Source organism: Nasonia vitripennis, chromosome 5 (assembly GCF_009193385.2).
Source record: "Nasonia vitripennis strain AsymCx chromosome 5, Nvit_psr_1.1, whole genome shotgun sequence".
NCBI classification, from domain to species: domain Eukaryota; kingdom Metazoa; phylum Arthropoda; class Insecta; order Hymenoptera; family Pteromalidae; genus Nasonia; species Nasonia vitripennis.
This window is the reverse complement of record NC_045761.1, coordinates 21,027,131-21,048,003: the sequence shown is the minus strand read 5'-3', so window position 1 is coordinate 21,048,003 and position 20,873 is coordinate 21,027,131. Positions and strand designations below refer to the sequence as shown.

Below are 20,873 nucleotides of genomic sequence, written 5' to 3'. Positions count from 1 at the left end.
TATACACAGAAAAGCGAAGAACGACACATCCCCGATATATCCAAGTGGCATTGAGCGTTATATATGTGTATATATATATATATATATATATATATATATATATATATGTGTGTGTGTGTGTGTACACGCACACGAAACAAAAAATAAATAAAGAGCAAATGAGGAGGAAGGCGCGAAATATGAAAAAAAAAATAAAAAAAATAGTAAGCGTGAAAGAGCCGTCGATTTTTCGCTTTGTCGTTGAAACAAATGCAAAAACTCGAGACCAATTGTGCAATTCTTAGCGATTTACATTATAACGAGAACGAGAGAAAAACACACCCACACTCACAAAACCGGGCATTCTCCAAACGACTTTTTCCGCTCCCGTCCTCCGCAAGACATTGTAATAGTTATTATACATAATTAATACGGAAGAAATAAGCATGCGATCCAACGATCCCCTCTCCCCGCGCGAGTTTGTAATAATCCGCATGAAAATAGCGAGTCTCTTCTCTTTGCGACTCTTTTTCCGCATGTCTTCAACTCACACACACATACACATATGCGATATTGTCTTTATTCACGCGATATTATGTGTCTTGACTGTATAACGAGCTATCTTATTCTTCTTGTAATGTTTCTGTCGTGCGCATGATATGGCTGAGAAAGTGATGTGAAAATAATCGGTTAAACTACACAATCGAGATATATTCGACCGGACCAAATACATATGTAAAAGTACTTATATATTATATACCAAACGACCCTTTTCTCCTCGTGTTCTTTTATACACGCGTCTATACTTATATACGAGCACGGACGAATGTACTATTGTCCTTACTCTTCTTTCTTTTTTTTTAACCGTGACTATTTTCGTCTCGTCTTTTCGAATCGATATCGACCCATCGCTTACATAGCGAGAGACACGAAGGGGAAAAAAGAGCGAAAATTTAGTGAAAAAAAAATTTAGACCAATTTAGTGCGGGACAAACAAAAGAATCAGTATACTGTCTATCGAATTAGGAGAAGAGTGGTACAAAGGAAGTAAACTATTAAGTAAAATTTATATTTTTTATTCGAGCCTATAGAATTATACACACCTCCCTCGTGTGCGACTGCGCGTGAACGTGCGTTTTACATATAGTTGTTTTTTAATTTTCTCTTTTTTTGTAGTACGACTTCATAGAAACGAGAACATTCCAAGCTCTAAGCTTTTGTTTTCCCTCTCCGCACATTCTTTTGCATTTCCATACTTTATTTATTTATTTATTTAGAGGGCGCGATCCAAGCGTTTGCCAATAACGATTATTCCACTTTGTATTGTACAATATACTATATTATATACATACAAACATGAATAGAGACAACACTTTCATTCCATAGAAGTGGCAATGACACGCTTTACTGTTTCCTTTGATTCCGCAACGAATAATGTTCGTCGCCGTTACATTCTCTCCAAGTATTTAAGACACCATCCATTCCAAAAGCCGCGTCTTTCTCAACGAACGCGCGAATTATAGACACTTTTTTGTATAAGATTTGTTTACTTCTCTTACATACACAACCCGGTAGGAAGATTGCTTTACTTTTTTTCTACACCACACATCGACAATAACTCTTTACGAGTAGGTATGGAAAAGATAATACTGATGGACGAACTGCCGCATATGATGCAAATCTTACTTTTTGGAATTCCGAGTGTGTGACTGATACGTTCGATACTATAGCAACCGATTTCTGTATAAAGCTCGCACGCGATCGACTCGTTTTTTTTATTATTGTATTTTAATCACTATATACTGTAATTATATGAAAACACGAGATCTCGTCGGTCAGCCTCTTGAGTTCGTCTCCGTGTACACTCGGCACGTTTTTCTTCTATATACATACATCAACGCCCCCTTTTTTGGTTAATTCGCGTATACCTGCAGTAACGATATCGTACGAACCGACTGTCCCATTGTTATTACGCGTAAACGTCACGGAAAAATAAGACTTATTTTCAAGCCAACACACTCAAAGTAGTTGATGCTCTGAACGGCGTAGGGGGACACTTGGTTCGTTGTGTCGGCGGTCAGAGGCGCGCTTTTATCCACAGAGCCAGTTCTTTATACGAGTAATAATTATAAATGTAATACTTGCAGTCGTCGCCACGATGTGGCTAGCCTTAAACGAAGTATACCGTATTTTTACAGTTCACTTTTCTATAAGTCCCCTACTTCTCTTCGTTTCGTCTGTAATATTTTTCTGTTTTTTTTTATACATGATCTAACTACTCTTTTTGTAATAATTCTACAACATACATAGAGACAAACTTGAAATGTAGTTTAAAACGCCTTGTACGAGAATAACAAAGGCGCGAATCGTCGCGTCGTTTTTACGTACCTTAAGTTTCGTTCTAAGTCGCGCACGTTTTTTTTTTCGTTTAAAAGTGTATACATAGTTCTTTTTATTTTTTAACGAAGTTAGGCTCTGCAGAGTTGTATTAGCTTGTTCGATTTGTTCGTCCGGAGTCAGTACTTTACATACACACACGCTATATATACATATACATGCATATCGCGGCTCGTTTCTTTGATGTATATTTTATCGAACGTCTCCAAAGACATGATTATAAAGAAAAATTTTGTTCGCGAACGAAACAGCGAGTGACGCACCTTTAGTAGAGAAATTCTAGGGTAAGCGATTAATTAGCGATTAGTTAATTGGCGATCGACGTAAGAGACGAGACCGTATATTATTATTATTATTATTATTATTATTATTATTTTTGTTTCTTCTTTCTACTAGATCACTCCAGATATAGATTTTCTTTTCTCGAGTCCCACCCACCGCTTAAGCGACCTAAGAAGAGTATATGTTATTATGCGTGTATGCCAGAAAGCATGTGGTTTATTTTATAATGTACATACGTAACGCGTAAGGCTCGTAAGATTGCGTTCGTCTATATTTTGTTTTACTTTTCAACAAAGTCGGTATACATAAATGTAACTCTTCATCATACATATTATATTATAAACTTTCTCATTTTATACAATTATTTTTTTTGTAATATCCTGTAAGGTATACTATGCACATCTTTTTCACCGTTACACACACGCGCCGTTCTATTTTACTACTATCGATTCCCTATGTAGCAATTGATACGTTAATATCGCTAGAATACGTAATGAACCTTCTCCCCTTTCTTCTCGTTCTTCTTCCCTTACCTTGTCTTGTTTTGTACAAATAAGTATGATACACGACGATTGAGTCAATCAAGGCTTTATTTGTTATCGAGAGAGGTTGAGGTACGCATGATAACGATTCCGAGTTGGTTCTCCGAAAAATTCGGTACTTCACTTTCATCGAGGAGAGAGAGAGAGAGAGAGAGAGAGAGAAAGAATAAAAAACGCGTTGTAAAGAGCGAAAGTCCCCCCCACATACGTCCGAGAGTTCTTGATCATACAATTTAAGGTATACGAATTATCGTAAGGTTCGAATGTTTTACAAATGACTTTTAATATATATATATATATATATATATATATATATATATATACTGCGATCGCGAGATTTTTTTTTCATCGGCATGTAAGTACATATGATTGAGGATCAATGAAAGTAAGAAATGTAAAGTAATTATTTGTTAATACGCGCACGCGCACACACGTACACATACAATCGTACACTTGTTCACTACCCCTCCCCCCTCCCCAACACACTTTATGAATTATTGTCGCTTCAGATACACGAGAGCCAAACGGACGAAGCGCTCAGAGAAATAAGGATATGGCATTATATAATATTGTAGAGAAAAAAGATTATATTAGACTTGAAATCAAAGAGGACATGACGTGTCTCTGAGTGCGCGAGCCGTTACACGAAAAAAAAATCTGTACGGATTTGAATACAGTCGCGTTTGTCGATAAGTGTATAAGGCATCGATAGGACATATTAGGTTACGCCGGGAATGGCGCAATTTTACGTAAGTGAAAACGCGGGGCCGGATCTTTCTTTTCACGCCCGCGCGGACTTTAAAGGAAAGAAAAAAACTACTACATACGTGTTCTTTAATTGTATAGCTCATATTATACTAATAATTTAATACACACGCATCTAATTCGTCATTCTTCGATTTCTTCATTTTTTTTTTTTTGATCTTCTTAAACTACATTAAGGTCTCCGTCATCTTTTCTTTCTGTTCTGTTCTTTGTATAAATCAACAGCGAGAGAATGTCGAGAGAAAATTCGTTTTTCTTGTGATTCGCGCTCCTTCGACTCCTCCGAATCGCGAAAGGCCTCGAGAGGGCGCGAAAGCCGGAATATTGTACAGACACTAAATTATTAGGCGAAAAGCGTTAATTAGGCAAAGTAATAATTTTACAAAAAGAAAGAAAAATGGGAGTATAACCGCAGAGCTAATCGGGACTGTGAAATTGGCATTAACTTAATTTAGCATCGTCCTCGTGTAAATTGGCGAGTGAAAATAATGGAGGGACACAGGCACGAAGGATTATAATAGGGGTATCTATGCGTTTATACTATTCGCGCACTTGTCTCACTTGTTGCTCGCGTACATTAATATAAAATGAACGAAGAGATATGCGAGGTGAAGCGAGAGAGCGAAGTGGATATGTATAGCAATGCTGTTTAATGGAAAAGAATTGGGGGCCGTTTTTGTACGCGTACATATTATGAAGCAAGAATGTGGTTCGCACTTTTCAACATGTGATACGTCGGTCGAACGCGCGGTCGGAATCGTGCGCTGGCAATTTTCTTCTATTATCGAACCAACGTCTCAGAGAGTTGGGTCGTTTGCTCGGTAACATGAATAAATTGCGCTGTAAACAGTTTGAAGACGCGAAACGAAAAATCGTACTTATAAGATGTAAGCAAGCAGTTTGTATACGATCCGTAGAACTGATGATAACGACGCGCGATTCCGGCCTGGCACGATGCGACGCACTTTTTAAAAGTTTTTTCGACGTATATAAGGCGATCTTTTTGTTGAAGGTTGATTGTTGTCAAAATGGTTGTGAGGTTATAATCTATTGAAATATGTTAAACGATTTTAAATGAAAAAAAAAGAAAGTCGAGCGCGCGGCGCAACTTTGAATTCGGCTCGCGACTATTATTATAAAAAGAGCGAGAGGGAACGATTGGAATTTTTTAAATTTTCTTCCCCCTCACATTATTATTCATCGTAGGCCTATTTCGAAGGATACGTCGATCGGAAATCCGATTATAATATACCGACGAGGCTTCGCTCCTCGTAAATTGTACACTAGTTTTTCTTTCTCTTCGTGTGCTAAAGAGTACGATTTCTCGATTTTTTCTCGAATCGAGGATTTTTCCTCTTGCACCAAGAGGACTCGGAGGAGCGAAGCCTCGTCTATGCTTATACGGTCTTTCCACAATTGTAAAAGGGCATACAACTGGCATTAATCGTAATTTTTACTATGTAGTAGGAAAAGCAGGTGGTGCTTGCGAGCTTTTTTCGAATGTTGAGGGATAGGAAGAGATGACGACATTCGCTGATGCGAGTTGTAGAGAGAGAAACGAACGAAAGAATGGCGTATATCACTTAAGACAAAAAAAAGAAACATGAGACTGATGATACACACACAGTATTTGCGAAAAATTGTAAAATGAGATACGATGCGAGTCGATGTAAGTGATTATCGAAGATGATAAATAAATATTGAGAAATTCGTTTGAAACGTATAGCCTTAATTAGATATACCGATTTTTCAGCGCTCGTTGTCGAACGCGGGCGCGGCGAAATTTATTCCTTATTGCGTAATGTTATAAACAATTGGCCTGATGCTATGTACAGTGCGTACATATTTTTATTATTGTAAACAAAAATAATTAAAAAAAATGAAACAAGGGTTATAGTGAGAATAATTTTACGACTTAGGATAATCAAGCGGAGTTTAAAGAAAAACAAACAAAAATGCCAGTTGTACAAAGCACGTTGAGAAAAAAAAATAGGAAAAAAACACATTGGTATAATGGATTTGAAATCTTGTGTGTGAGTGAGCAGGTGTGCCTGAGTGTATGAGAGACAATTGAGTAAAAAAAACTCGGCCCAGTGATCAGACGATATGTAAATTTCACGAAAACGCGTGCAAAGCTATTATGGGAAACATTCGAAAGTGCGAAATTTCTATGTAAAAGGCGAGAGACCGTTCAAGGAAAAAAGCATAAATTGTGTAAAATTCTAAACGAAATCGATAAATTTGTTCGATATATATTACGTTTTTTTCTTTTGTCGTTTTGTCAACGAAATTCATTATTAACGTTTTTCTATTACACACACGTAACATATTCACCGTGTCATTGTTATAATCACTAGAGACGAGATAATCATGATCGTTCCATAGTTTTTATACGAAGCTCAATTGCCTATTTTTAATGTATCTTTCTTCATAATCACGGCGACATTTATATTTTCCTAAACGCAAATGACTAAAATGTGTATACGCGATAATTGTATCGAGGGACGAATGGGCTCACAAAAACTTTCGATGTACAGATGTTACAAACGCATATATTATACAGAAAAAAGCTCAGAACGATGACTTTATTTACTTCTTATATGTATACATAATAAAAGAAAAAGCAAACTGCATTTTTTTCGTACTAAACGAAAAAGGAAAAGCCGAGAGACAAGCATGTATAACCCGTATATAACAATAGTTCTTTCTCTATCATGTACTACACAGATAGACCATCAGCCACACATCATCATAAACACACGAAAGCGCGCGCGATTTATGCATTTATATCCGTTATACACAGTAATTGTATATCAATTGAATTGCGACACGACACAACATACTGTCCGACATACTGATTGATCATATGATTCATTTTTTTAATGGTTAACCGATTATTCCCGATATTACTGTCACTTATACACAGGAAATGAGAGAGATATTGAGTGAACAAGAGCGTGCGTGCGAATCATAGAGAGCGAGAGTGAGTACTCGTATAATTAAGCGATCCAAGTTATACAAAATATAGAAAACAAACGTTATAAGACGAGAAGAAAAATTAAGATAAAGCAACAATGTGTGAATGTGAATAATGTTTGCAGTTAGGTGGGACCAAAAATGACTTTATATCTCTATGTGCATATCCAAGCAACGCGTAATTTAATTATGGAATTAATTAGTTAAAAGCATTATTAATTGATAGAGAGATGCAAGCGACGATCCTCTAAACATGATCAAGAAGACGACGATGACGAATGATTCAAGTATATTATTATTAGCTTATTATGTTTGTTTATTGATACATTATATTCAACGACATTATTATTATTAATTAATTATTATTAGTTATTAATTATTATTACTTTATTACATTTATTATTTTATTACGATTATTATTAATGATAATAAGGATAATAAAATTATTATTATTATTATTTAATTGACGTTTTAAGGTATGATTCTTTAGATATCGAGTAGAACAGTACGTACCGATAATTATTAATTAATTCTAATTATTAATTATTATTACGAAACATTTTGTTGTATTATTTTCAATAAAATCGATTAAAAAAATTATTTTACTCTGCGGGTTTTGCTTTATTTCTTTTTATGCATACATATATTATTTTGCATTCATTTTATCTATATTTTTCATTCATTCTGTTATTGTATATCTATATGCATCGAGTTTCCGTGTGACTTCTCGCGTCTGCGACTGCATTTCTCATATATTGAGTTCGCCTGAAAACCGTCGACTCTTTGTCACTTTTTGTCACTTTTCTAAAAAAAAACACTGTATACTTATATTGTACGAAAGAAAAACTGTTCATCATAGTAAGTATACGAAAGAAAACGCAGTCGTACTGAGTCTTGAATTTTCGCATTAAAAAAAAAAAAGAAAATCGACGAACCAAACGAAACAAACTTTATACACATACATAACGCTCTTTTCTCTGTTTCTTCTTCTGTCTGGTCAAATCCTTTGACGCATTTCTGCCCTGTCCGATATATCTTGAAGCATGTGAGAAGATTTTCGCGAAACCGAGGAAGAAGGATGTACACAAGACAAGTATATAAACTATTATCGTTATTTGTACAATTACGATACAGCCGACATATATATATATATATACAAAGACGCGACAGCAGAAAGACAAAAAGGACAACCGAGGAAAGCTCAAAGGAGATAAAAACATTTCGCGATAGACACATACAAAACAAAAATGCCGATGCAAATCTCGAGCGCTCTGTCGAGATTTTTATTATAAACATAATAATTATTATTATTATATAAACGAGATAAAGAGGGGATGAGAGAAAAAGAGTAGAGAAGAGACAATTGTAAATTTTACCGTACACGCGCATACACATTATAAGAGAGCGAGAAAGCGAGAGAGAGAGAGAGAGAGAGAGAGAGAGAGAGAGAGAGAGAGAGAGAGAGAGAGAGAGAGAGAGAGAGAGAGAGAGAGAGAGAGAGAGAAAAAAAGAGATACACACACATGTATTAGGTAAGTTCATACTGCGTATTGCCTTTTTGACTTCGGTGTGAAAAAAAATATTCAAGTACATCGGTCGCCTCCCGGACGTGCCGATCTTGCTTCGACGCGAAGCCAGACGAAGATTTCGCGCGTCGTCTACTAATTATATAATATTGTAAAAAGCACACGAGAATCGTCGAGCTCAGCGGGACGATCGTTATCCAACCTTTCCGAATCGCCATCTCGCGAACCTCAAACGCGTCCGGATATATGATAATGATAAAGTAAAAAAGAGGAATTGCGAAAAATCTTCGGCTATTGTTCCCAGAGGCTTTGACTCTTCGAAGAATATTTTATGAGCAAAGGTGCTGTTATAAAAAGCCCGTTCAGCGTTCTAGACATATTTACGCGTACAAGGCCTCTCGGAAAATTACCCGAGAGATTTTCGATTAAGCTTCCCGGACGCTGCTCAGGCTCTCGACGTGAAAAATTTTGATTTGCCCGTGCCTTGTTTTTATGAAAACGCGCAGGCCTTCGACGAAATACAGGAAAGTATGAAAAAAAACGCGATCATCGGTAAACGCGTTGGTATGACGATTTTTCCCGCGTCTCGTTTTGGTGCAGATCGAAAAATCGAAAAAGAGAAAAAACGCGCGCAATATCGGCGTCTGGCTTTCGTGTCGGAGCTCGCGAGAGCGCGTCCCCGCCGGGCGGCTGTATCTGTTTCATGTTTTTCAATATTTGTAATTTATCGATCAAATTATAGAGGTATCGATACATAAACAGTCTAAAGTGTGCGCTACTACACATAAACATTATTATACATAAAAAATAAAAAGTATACATTATATACATGACGGATATACATATATGATATATATTATACGAGGATTATAATATATAAATATGTGTATATTATAAACATTGGGATTGGTGAGAATATACGGTTTTTTCGCTTTGGAGTGTTATTTTCTGAAAATATTGAACAAAATATGGAAAAAAATTAATAAAATGAATGAATAAAAATGAAAAAATACTGACTCACGTTTTATATGCTCATTTGACGATCATATATATTTTTTGTTTTATCATATACCTGCATGGAGTATAATTCGTTTCATATGCGTTTTTGTGTAACGTGTAACTCGAACGTTCAAAGCATCGGGATTTTAGATTTGGCTTTTACCTTCGTGTAAAGAGTGTGATTGAAGAGAAGAAGTCACACACGTGATGCATTCGAAAGCGAGCGCCGAGGACGATGAACAAATTTTTATCACGGCTGGTGCTCCAGACGAGGTGACCAAGTCTCATTTATGATAGGGTTTTAATTAAATATTTTGTGTCCACAGCGTCGATTCATTTTTTCGTCGTTTATTTATCGAAAACGTTTCACGTTTATTCATTTTTCTTTGTATCATTTTCAAAGTAACATCTTGAATGCAAACAATTATAAGGTTTCTTCGATTGATGTAGATTTCAACATCTTCGAGAGCTACGGCTGAAGCCATTAATTTTGGACAGTCAATTCAGCAACTGATAGTCAATAAAGTAGTAACCGATAAATCTGATATTGACGACGATGTAATAAAGTAAAGGGATAGTCAAAAATAGCCGAATTATTCCAATTTGCTGTAGCTTAAATACGGCATTTTCATTTATTTTAGATTGTTGGCGGAATTTTTAGATGTCAGAGATTACAAGACAAACCTTGTATCGAGTTGGTTACTGAGAACTATTGCGGAACAGATTATCAGTGCATCAAATGAAATAAGTACACACGATTACAGTACTTTTGTACTTTGGCTTCATGAAGAAATCAATTTAGTATTTGACAGTCCAGGTATATTTTGAAAAGTAACCATTTTAACATATTTTTCGAGAGTATTATTAAAACCACAAAGTCATTTTCTTGTGAACAGACGTGCAGAGAGAGCAATTTTTTGAACTTATGAGTAATTTGTTTTATCAAACCTTATCGGAAATCCTTAATGGTAAGGGTGTTCTCCTGCCGTCTCAATTACTCTACCATGAGACTAAAATTGATACAGAATTCGCAGAAAGTATCTCAAGTACAAGTGGAAGCGACGATGTATAATAATTAATTTTTTTAGTTTAAAAAATTCTTCAAGCATTAACAATTCATTTTTAATGTACGAACGATTGCTATTTTAGAAAAATGCATTAGTTATTATAGCGAAGAGTGATAGAGAACAAGTAGAAGACGAATCGTTTGAACGAAAATCATTAGAGCTTATAAATCTTGATGAACAGCTTCTTAACGTTATAATAGAATCGACCTATCAAATGTTAGTACACCTCTATTCCAGTAGTCATTTAATTTGCAATAGTATAAATTAATTTTATTTTGTTACCTAAGATTTGGCACGAAACTTAATTACACGCTGATTCGAGCTGCGTGTGAAAATCAAAAGGACATTGTTTATTACACGATTCCATATCATTTTCGAAATCCACGAATAGTTCAAAAATTCGAAATTTCAAGACAAGCATCCACTGCTTCAAACCCAAAAAATGAGAGTGAGTTTTTCCTGATATTTCTATTAGTGCATATGTATTGGAATTTTTAATTGAAATTTGGCATATTTAGAGATGAAGAAGAGAAAATCGAGCAAGAAAAGTTTCATAGAAGAAATGACAGAAATAACTAAGTTGATTTCGGTATTTGATATCAATCAATTTCGTTTTATTCTGCCACTTTCGGAAGCCTTGGAGGCTGACAACGTAATGTATACTCGTAAAAACAGTGAAATAGAAACAAACTCTAATAGCTCTAATGTAATAAAAACTTGATTAGATAAAGCTTTCTTCTGCTGTCACGTATAAATACAACTGCCCCATTCACGACATTTGAAATCTCTGATTGGCTTTTCAATGTTGGGAAGTTTTATGGCAACAAATTTTTTCACAGAAGTAAATGCTTCTCTAGGCAATCCTAACTGGCCGTATTTGTTTGATCCACAGCCCCACAATTTATCACTATCTAGAAATATATTCAAATTCAGAGTATATAAAAAAATAATGTTAAAAGAAAATCTCGGAAAATACCTGTCATGCAAATCGTAAACGCACTGCCACATTGTGCTTTTTTAATATTAATTTCGACCGTTTCTTCAGTCTCATCGATAAAATCCACGATTTTTGGTACTGCTACGACATTTTCCACATCCGGATGACCAAGTTGGCCTTGATTATTCCATCCCCAAGTGTACAAATCTCCCTGTAAAAAAGCAATTTAGGTATAATTGGACTATTACTACGTGGCGAAAATGAAGTTGTTCACACCTGGTCCGTGACAACCGCACTGTGCCATCCTCCTGACGAAATTTGTACTATCTTCAAACCTGCCAACGCCTCTATCAATTTAGGCTCATCGCAATCTTCTAAATCGCCATGGCCTAGTTGTCCTCGCCTTTTTCAATCAGTTCAAATAAAATTAAAAAAAAAAACGTAAATTTCATCGATTAAAATCAAATCTTCATTTATCATATGGTTACGTAAAAAAGACTTACGTTCCCATTCCTACGGAATATACACCACCGTCTTTCGCGAGCAACAGAGTATGATCGTATCCACAAGCGACGTCGATAAATATCAGTGATTCAGGATCATTCAGGGATATTGGAATATTGAAGACTTGACCCAAATTCGTCAAGGCTACAGTGCATCGGCCCTGGGCGATTTTAACGACGCATTCTTTTTTGTCCTCGTCCGCAGTTGAAATGAAATTCGGCACTTTCTTCCAATTTCCATTATACATATTGTGAATCCAGATATCTTGATCGTCAGTTAAAACTGTTACGTTTTCAGAGCCCGCTATGGCTTGTTTGAAACTAAAAATGTGTAATAAATTTTTATTTAAATTTTAATCATCCATGAATTGCATTTTGAATATTCGAACGTTTATATGTTTACTTCGTATTTGCGCAGTCAGGAATTCGAAGCGATTGGATGACTTTTTCACACTTTTCTCCGACTATTTTTCCTACTATGTGAACTTTGTTATTTTTCCAAATGAGAAAATAATCCCAACCGATCTCAATATCGGTTACATCTTCCCAAGGTACAGGGATGAATTGATCATTTACTACTAAATTTGTACTGTCGTCAGATTCATCGTCACAAATAAATTTACTAGTGCTCAATCCTGTATAGTAAATTTTTGCCATCTTCCTAAAAACAACATTTTTAAATTGACGTATTTTTAAAATAATTCCTGGATCTTCCAAAATTATTATTCAACAATATTGAAGCAGCCATAAATCAACAAACGTAACGCGCAAATTAATTAAACATTATACTGGCGGTCGGTAAGTAAGGTATGCTTCATTTAATTTTATCCCGTTGGAAGCTTCGTCCACAGATGGCACCAGATGGCCCGTTTATGCGTTTTCGAAACCATAGCAACATAATGCAACAAAGCCATCAAAACAAAGAGAAAAAGAGTATACTAACGAGCACAGACCAATCTGCTGCGGATTAGAACATTAATTTAAAAAAAAAAAGACAATCCAAAACAATCGTCCAACAGATTCATATTCATGTCGACGTTCATCGTAACTTGTTATTTACCTGACACTAGACCGGCGTTTTAGTTCTACCGTAACAGGAATGAACGACAGTTTATCGATTCATTCACAAACTTGTCTTCTTCGTACACCAAGGACTTGTTCACACTATGGTTGGTATATTTCATACTTTTTAATTGCACTACACGCGAGAAAATACACGAACACGCAACTGTGTGCTTATAACCCTGTATACTCGCGTGTTTGGAGCAGACGCATTTTAAATAGTCCAGTAGAGGCGCTGTCAATGAATGCGCGTTCTTTAAAATATATTTTATTAAGATCAGCTATTTAAAAAAACAATAGATGCGGGATGATTGATTTTTCAAAACTATCTACAGGGTTTACTAGCTATACTGCGCAAACTCCGATCCAACCCAGATAAGGAGTTGCGGTTGTTGCTCTTAGGACTTGACAACGCAGGAAAAACTACGATACTTCGATGTCTGGCAAATGAAGACATCACTCAGGTTCGAATTTTACATGCATATTTTTTTAATAAAACGCAAAGTGCTCCCCACAGGTATACAATAAAATAATATTACAGGTAACTCCAACTCAAGGATTCAACATAAAAAGTGTACACAGCGAGGGCTTCAAGTTGAACGTCTGGGATATCGGCGGAGCCCGGAAAATACGTCCTTACTGGCGCAATTACTTCGAGAACACCGACGTCCTTGTAAGCCTAACGATGACTACTTTTACTGATATAACAAAGTATCTACTATATAACAACAACATTATTTCGCAGATTTACGTGATCGATAGCTCAGACTCGAATCGTCTGGAAGAGACGGGTCAAGAGCTTTCTGAACTTCTAACGGAAGATAAACTTCGTGGTGTTCCGCTGCTGGTTTATGCTAATAAGCAAGATGTCGCTCAATCGGTTACGGCAGCTGACATTGCCGAGGCTCTGGGGCTGCATAACATCAAGGACAGGGACTGGCAAATTCAATCTTGCGTTGCTACCGATGGCAAAGGCATCAAAGTAAATTTGTTCTATTTAGACATCGAATTTACAAATGTCATATGCTTATTTGTTGATCAATATTTCAGGAAGGTCTAGAGTGGGCTTGCAAAAGTATCAAGAAGAAGTAATAGAAACGTTAAGAGGAAAACAATGGGTTGTACGGAGCAGCGGGAGCTTGAATAATACATTATTAGATCACTTATATTTTATTTGACATTTATCTAATATTTACAAGAATTATGTATACGAATCGGCTATCTACGTTTATGTATTAACAAGTCGCAGCCGGAGCAGATCTGGAGGCTCGCGAGACTGCGTTCATCCTTTCATTTCATATAATATCAAAGATTTAGAAGAAAAGGCCTTTCAACGCCGTTATTCAATATTTTCACATTTGTTAAAGGTCATAAATTAAATTTTCATGCATATATAGGTACTGAGTCGAAAAGTTCTCCTCTTCTCTCGCGAAGCTTATCGCTTAATATTATATACGATTTTTAGTTTTCCTCCTATCACACCTATATTCATATATATTTATTAAATTATCTTTCATACCGGTTTCTTTTCTCCGTATCGTCGTCGTCCTTTTTTTTACCCTTAGAGTCTACGCAAGTTCTATAAATTTGTCTTATCATCGAAAAATGTATAATAAGAAAAGAAAAAAAAACGAGGTAAAATCACTGCATTTCGCTGGATGAGCTTGAGCGAGTAAACGTTCTCGTCCTACTCGGAGCGTATTTTTTTGTTCTTCTTCTCTCATTATTATAAACGTTAAAACAGTCTCTTCTGTGTGTGTGTGTGTGTGTGGGATTAACAATTAATTCGTAAACTTAAGGACTTCGGGTTTAGAGTTCATCACTGTGCGGAAACTCCGTGGTCACTCGGATCTCCTCTTCGTGGAAAGGTGTGCATTCAGCCGGGTACTTCTCCTGCAATAGACAAGCATATCGTTTATGTTGATGCGAACGTTGTTTCTGTTTTGTTGAAGCAGTAGGATTTTTTATAGATGACAGTTTATATAGAAATCGTCACCAAATGTTGCTACTTGTATACGAGTTTTGTAAAGACACAGCAAACGTATAAAATAAAAGATTGAAAGCGGAAATGCGCGTTAAATTTATTAACTAATGAGTCAACTTACGAGGCAGTTGGTCTGATCCAAAATAGAGGCGTAGAGAGACCAAAAGCTCAGTCCCGCCTTGTTGCTGATGGCCCAAGCGGCAGGGAAACTCGCCACCTTCGTCAGACCGGTGCGGAACCAGTCGTCTCCTACTTTGCCTTCCGTAGGCGTTGACTTGTGGTTGATGGAGCAGAGGATCTGAGCAGCGCAGTGAGGCATCTTCGATCCCCATTTGTACGCTCGGTATGCCTGCAAAGATTGTAATTTGTTGTTGGAACGATTCTGTCTATGAAAAACACTTATACAGTTATGAGGAAAGTTGCTTACCTTGAGCAGAGGCGCAATGAAGCCGTTGTTGATGGAGTCACTCAACTTGTTGCTGAGCTCGCGGGCGTTGATTCGCGACATGATGAAGCCCTTCTCCGAAGCCAAGTTCATCAACTCCTGGATGTAAGCTATGGCTGGCTTGATGTATTTGTGACTGTCGATCTTCATGTTCAGGTGACGCATTGCCACAGCGTTAGCCAGCCTGTAATAACGAACAGGTTGATTATCAAAAGAAATTCACAATACCTATCGTTTCGCAAAAGGAATAGCTTTAACGAACCTAGAAAGACTCTCAACAGGTCTGCCGGGCTCGAACATGACTGACTTAGGGTAGCCCTGGGACTTGAGGAAGCTGTTGCCGACGAACTGGGCCGTGGAGAGGTAACGCTGCTGAGTCGCCGGGTCAGAGATGTGCGACATCCATTCGGCCACAAAGTTCGTCAGAGAACTGATCCAGCGACGCCTCAAGGTCGGGTTCTCGAAACTCTCCATGATCTTCTCCCACTGGATGCGTCCGCTCTCGTCGGACATCGTACCCACGATCTTGGCAAGCCCACTGCTCTTCCACACGGTCTGACCCAATTCCGAGTTCCTACACATTCCAAAAACGTTGCAGGATCAAGCCGTCCTTCCCAACATTCCCGTACAAAAATATCAGGTATAGCGTGCACCAACCTGAAGTGGTCCCACATGAGGTGAGCGTTCTCCAGTATCGGTGGCATGAACCACGAGTGGTCCGAGTGGTCGTCGTGACCACCCTTGCTGTGACCACCGCTGAAGGTGTCGAGGACCAGAGGTAACAGTCCCATAACACCCTCGGCGTTACCGCTCTGACCCATGAACGCCGATGCGATGTTCAGCATGCTGTCGAAGTCGAAACCTGAGGACTGCTGGGCCTGATCCTGGCCACCGTGAGACTGTCTCTGCTGGGCACCACCTCCGGTCATCGCGGAGAAGCCGCTGATTAGGTCGCCAACGAGAGACAGGTCTATACCGCCGCCGCCACCGCCTCCGTCGCCGCCGACCTGATTCTGACCCGCCATCAAGCTGCCCAAACCTGAGATTATCTGGCCCAGACCGTCTTTCGACTTTTGGCCGCCCAGCATGTTGCCCATCTGATTTTAATGATTGTTTGCGTTAGTGTAATTCTTGTAAAGACGTCAGACGTAGTGAGATCGTGAAGAAATTCACCTGCTTTCCCGTGTCAGACTGCATGAAAGCTCTCGCTACGCCCTGCAGACCACCGATCGCCTCCTTGTTTTCGAAGAGCGCCTGAGCAGCCTCCATGAACACCGTCGACGTGTCATCGTCTTTCTGACAGTAGACTAGTCCGAAAAGCGCCAGGAAGACAATGATTTTGCTCTTGTTCAAAGCCATTTTTTATCTGCGTGTATAATATTTCACAATTAATAGTAGATTGAATTCAACTACATTATATTTCCTAAAATCTTTACACATAATAGTGAACAAAAACCCTACTGTACTGCTGCGTCATTAAAAATTCATCCCCTTTTATTCATAAAACACAAAATTGCTCAAACGTGGTGTCACCTCAACCTGAATATAGCAGTCGTGTTAAACTCGTAATTAAATAATCGTCGCCCTCCTTTCCTTATCGATACAAAAAAGCGCTCGTCCTTAATTTTAGCATAAGCAACATTATTATCGCTCGTGCAAAAGTTATTGTGTCGTTCGTTATTCATTACGGAAAAAAAAATATACCCGCGTGAATAATCGCCGCATATATCGAAGCTGATTAATTATTAGTTCGAAAGCCTACTTGAAACAATAAAAACACAAGTATTTTTAAAACGCATCGATCGATCACCTTTCACAAAACTAGATTTCATCCGTTCAGTCACCCAACAGCGCGTTATCCAATATTTTGTAACCCGCGGCAACGGTACCCATCACACGCACCCAGACTCAGCTTGCATTCCATCCGATCTCTTCCCGAACCCAAAATAATTCCCCGAAACGAAAGCCAACGCAGATCCCTCTATCGAGCACAAAATTCCTGCGACCGGTCCAGAGTAAAAAAGAATTAAAAAAAAAACGATCGCCCGCTGCCCCCCAAAAATGGGAGTCAAGGCCGAACAAGCAGCGGTCGAGAGTGTGCCGTTACGGTCGCCCGTGTTATATAGCCGCACGACGATGCGCATCTTTCTCTCGCAAAAAAAGTATATATATATATATATAAGTGTACCTGCCGGAAAAAGGATTCGGCCTCGAGGCGTGAAGATGCTCATACCGTTGCTCCTCGTTAACGGAGCTCCCGCGCGCGCACAAGCGAGAGAGAGAGAGAGAGAGAGAGAGAGAGAGAGAGAGAGAGAGAGAGAGAGAGAGAGAGAGAGAGAGAGAGAGAGAACTCGAGAGCGTATTATATACGCCGACGACCACAATAATGCACGTGGATATAATGTATGTGCGTATGTGTGCGTGTATAACGCGCGAAATGGCTGAAAGCACAAGTGGAGAGAGATGACCCTGTTCAGCTAGAGCTGATACTTGGGTTATGAGAGAATAGCCATTTGCGAGCGATGGTGTACCGTTGATGGATATTAGGAGTTGTATGCAGCGTGCGCGTGGGAGTCGATTAAAAATTTTTGTTTTTAATAAATAATGATACTCGTCAAGCGTATACATCTGTGGAGGGTAAAATACTTTGGAGATTGTAACGCGTAATTGTTATATAGATTAATGTAATTACAGGCACGAGACAGCTATACACCGGAGGGTCTATACAATTGTGATATGAATGAATGAAGAGAGCAGCGTATTACGGTAAATGGATTCAGCGGTTACCGGTCAACGCTGCAAGCATGCATGAATGGAATCTTGGAATACTTCGACGCATACGAATAATAAATAATGCGCCAACGCGGAAACATATAGCCAAAATATCTGTTTTCATTCGGGCACTATTATAAATTGTCGGTCCCTACGACTCTTACACGCAACGTAACTCGATACATCCCAAAGGTGTATTATACCCACATACAATCGTATATATATATATATATATATATATATATATATATACCGTAAGCCGCACGAAATTGACATTCTCCGGCGGCTGAAAACAAGGATGGTACCGGCGCACGATTCGTCGGCCTAACGGTACGCACTGTTAGTCATCGCCTGCGTCCAAGCGCGAAACTCGAATAACGCCAAACGCTCCGATGTGTATAATGTATACCTGTGTATTGCATATACTTTCTATAGAAGTTCGCGACGCCGTCGAAAACCAGTTTTGTTTCTCTCATTTCTTCTCGTGTGTGCATGTGACGTCTCGCGAAGAGCTTGCGCTGCTCGTTAAGAGGAGCTTGACCTAATGACGTCGAGATTTTTTTTTCAATGCTCTGGACTTTTTCTCGGTTTTATTTTTGATCCGATTTTTTATGCGACGTCATTTATACGCACAGCTGTGAGAAATGTGCGTGAAGCTGAACCATTACGATTTTTTATCGCTTGAGTTTAAGAAGGCTGCAGATCGTTCAAAATTAAGCAATACATTGCAACATTCGTGATTGACGAGAGGATAATTTTCTATCCCATACAGCAGAACGAATTTGCGTTTTCACAATGCCATTGTTTCAACAAAACATGAAAAAAATTACCGTTACAAAAAATAATTCTAAAACAGCCGTAAAAATTCAAACGGAAAACCAATAAGTCGTCGCTATCGCTTTTACCTCGCGACTAATTCGCCGATAACCAGTCGATGTACATCATTAGAGCAAAAATAGACTACACGTGCACAATACATATTCATAATAATTTCGCGAAAAGGTGCAAACGGGCAACAGTTTATCGAGGCGCTTCTTTGACTCACGCGCGCGCGTAATTACCCGCGCAAGTAGCCATCGGGCTTCGCGACCCTTATCGAGTCTGCTCCGATAACCGGCAGACCTTGACGTAATTACTGGGCACCTCGTGCGTTACCGTAAGGCGTCGTCTTCCTATAAGTGCCGTTTTTTTCTTCTCCTTGTATTCTCTCGCTTAATTTTTTACGTCCGACGAATCATATATGGAATGCGCGCGTCGATTTTTTTTTGTTTTGTTAATTTTTCCGACGATGAATTTGCGGTGTTAAAATTCAGTCGCAGCCCTAATTGCAATTTATGCGATGGTCGTAATGCCAGATGTTACCCTATGGTATACACTAATTATTTTCAGTGATTCATCAAGGGTGATCCTACTAAATGAGGGTCGATGCGCATTATATGTGCCTCAGATTTAAATTGTCCCGTGAAAAGAAAGCCATTAAGATGAAATGCGGTAGTGTCTTGCTCGTTATACAAATTGCAATGTGAGCCAAAATGACGCTGCTTTAATGACCTCTGCAAAGGTCTTTAACTTAATACTATAGGACCCTTGTAATGCTTTGTGGTTCGAGCAATAATTATACTGAGCGATTGTTAAAAATACCACACCAAGTGCAGAATGACTTTATTCCGCATTTTATACTCGTCGCGGCGCAGATACTACTGTTATATTTTGTTATCGCGTCCGACCAATGCTACAGCGCATCACTAAAAATAAGTGCGCCGCTCGAAAGACTCGTTTTAATTAACCGAGCAGCCGACCTATCTCTATTGTTGAAATTTAAAAACGTTAATACCTGACGCGCAGCGAGAATATTTACATCCGCGATAAACCACAATCCAAGTGCCATAAACAAGCAGAAGTAAGTGCACTACTCGCTATAACTACCCAATAACAGTCACCCATAAAACTCGACCCGCGACAGTTAGCCTGCAGACATTCGTGAAGCGTTAAAAAAAACACCCGCGCGACAATCGCGCATGATCCCACTGCAATAAATCATCGCCGAGAGTCGCTTATCTCGCACGTGCAAAATTCGCGCAAAAGGGGCGCAAGCTGCGAGATCGGTATGCGCGCGTGTATTCGTAAATGGTCTTCAAAAGCCGCCTCTGGCATTCCGCTCGAAAAGATCGTAGGGTTCAGTGACCTACCTGTTCAGCGCTGTGTATACGATCGGAGAGATGCTGCTCTTCTCCTTCTTCCTTCTCTCTCTCCAGGAGTGCGGGCTATACGTGTATATACCGATCGCGACAAAATCGATCGAGTCTAGCAGGCTCTCTCCTACGGACGCACAACTACTAGGGGCAGCACGCAAGGTGCCGGACTACTGACTCGCTTGAGAGGACAGCAGCTTATGACTATACGATCGGTAAGAGTCTCGCGCCTCGACTGACGGCCCTGCCGCGCGCTCGCTGCGCCTCCACGTAGTATTATTGGCCTCTCCTTCCGAGCGCGCTCGCGAGGATCAACGGTAAAACCCACGGCGAGTCACTCACCTGAGTTTATAGTGCGAGAGAGCGAGAGAGAGAATCCCCTCGGAGAAAGAGGAAGGCAGGCTGCTGCTTCTGTCTGTGGGGAGGGGAGCTGGAAGTTGTGTAG

General features: G+C 38.8%; 4 protein-coding genes across 7 annotated transcripts; 2 read left to right on the top strand and 2 right to left on the bottom strand.

Annotated features, from left to right (window-relative positions):
• Positions 1-7,860: 7,860 nt before the first annotated feature.
• Positions 7,861-11,263, top strand: LOC100677928. Of its 3 annotated transcripts, none has more exons than XM_003426448.5 (8): positions 7,861-8,034; positions 9,617-9,739; positions 9,917-10,032; positions 10,108-10,283; positions 10,363-10,532; positions 10,616-10,749; positions 10,821-10,981; positions 11,052-11,263. In XM_003426448.5, exons 2-8 carry the CDS (start codon positions 9,674-9,676, stop codon positions 11,252-11,254), a joined length of 1,026 nt encoding a protein of 341 aa, XP_003426496.1. In that variant the 5' UTR covers positions 7,861-8,034; positions 9,617-9,673; the 3' UTR covers positions 11,255-11,263. The 3 variants fall into 3 exon arrangements, with proteins under 3 accessions (XP_003426496.1, XP_008207558.1, XP_008207559.1); XM_008209336.4 differs by having other exon boundaries at positions 9,603-9,739; XM_008209337.4 differs by lacking the exon at positions 9,617-9,739.
• LOC100677860 (RCC1 domain-containing protein 1) lies at positions 11,118-13,252 on the bottom strand. 2 transcript variants are annotated; one of them, XM_003426447.5, is made up of 6 exons: positions 13,034-13,252; positions 12,377-12,634; positions 11,974-12,294; positions 11,747-11,873; positions 11,510-11,681; positions 11,118-11,444 (listed from the first exon to the last, which is right to left on the bottom strand). In XM_003426447.5, exons 2-6 carry the CDS (start codon positions 12,628-12,630, stop codon positions 11,278-11,280), a joined length of 1,041 nt encoding a protein of 346 aa, XP_003426495.1. In that variant the 5' UTR covers positions 12,631-12,634; positions 13,034-13,252; the 3' UTR covers positions 11,118-11,277. The 2 variants fall into 2 exon arrangements, with proteins under 2 accessions (XP_003426495.1, XP_031787100.1); XM_031931240.1 differs by having other exon boundaries at positions 12,377-12,630; positions 13,034-13,119.
• On the top strand, positions 12,700-15,104 carry LOC100124101 (ADP-ribosylation factor-like protein 3). The gene is made up of 5 exons (XM_001607904.6): positions 12,700-13,142; positions 13,371-13,499; positions 13,577-13,708; positions 13,781-14,017; positions 14,086-15,104. Exons 1-5 carry the CDS (start codon positions 13,140-13,142, stop codon positions 14,125-14,127), a joined length of 543 nt encoding a protein of 180 aa, XP_001607954.2. The 5' UTR covers positions 12,700-13,139; the 3' UTR covers positions 14,128-15,104.
• On the bottom strand, positions 14,190-20,665 carry LOC100124103. Its single transcript, XM_001607905.6, has 7 exons — positions 20,426-20,665; positions 16,638-16,830; positions 16,122-16,561; positions 15,727-16,038; positions 15,447-15,648; positions 15,141-15,368; positions 14,190-14,928 (listed from the first exon to the last, which is right to left on the bottom strand). The coding sequence occupies exons 2-7, from the start codon at positions 16,821-16,823 to the stop codon at positions 14,845-14,847; spliced, it is 1,452 nt and encodes a 483-aa protein (XP_001607955.1). The 5' UTR covers positions 16,824-16,830; positions 20,426-20,665; the 3' UTR covers positions 14,190-14,844.
• Positions 20,666-20,873: the final 208 nt, after the last annotated feature.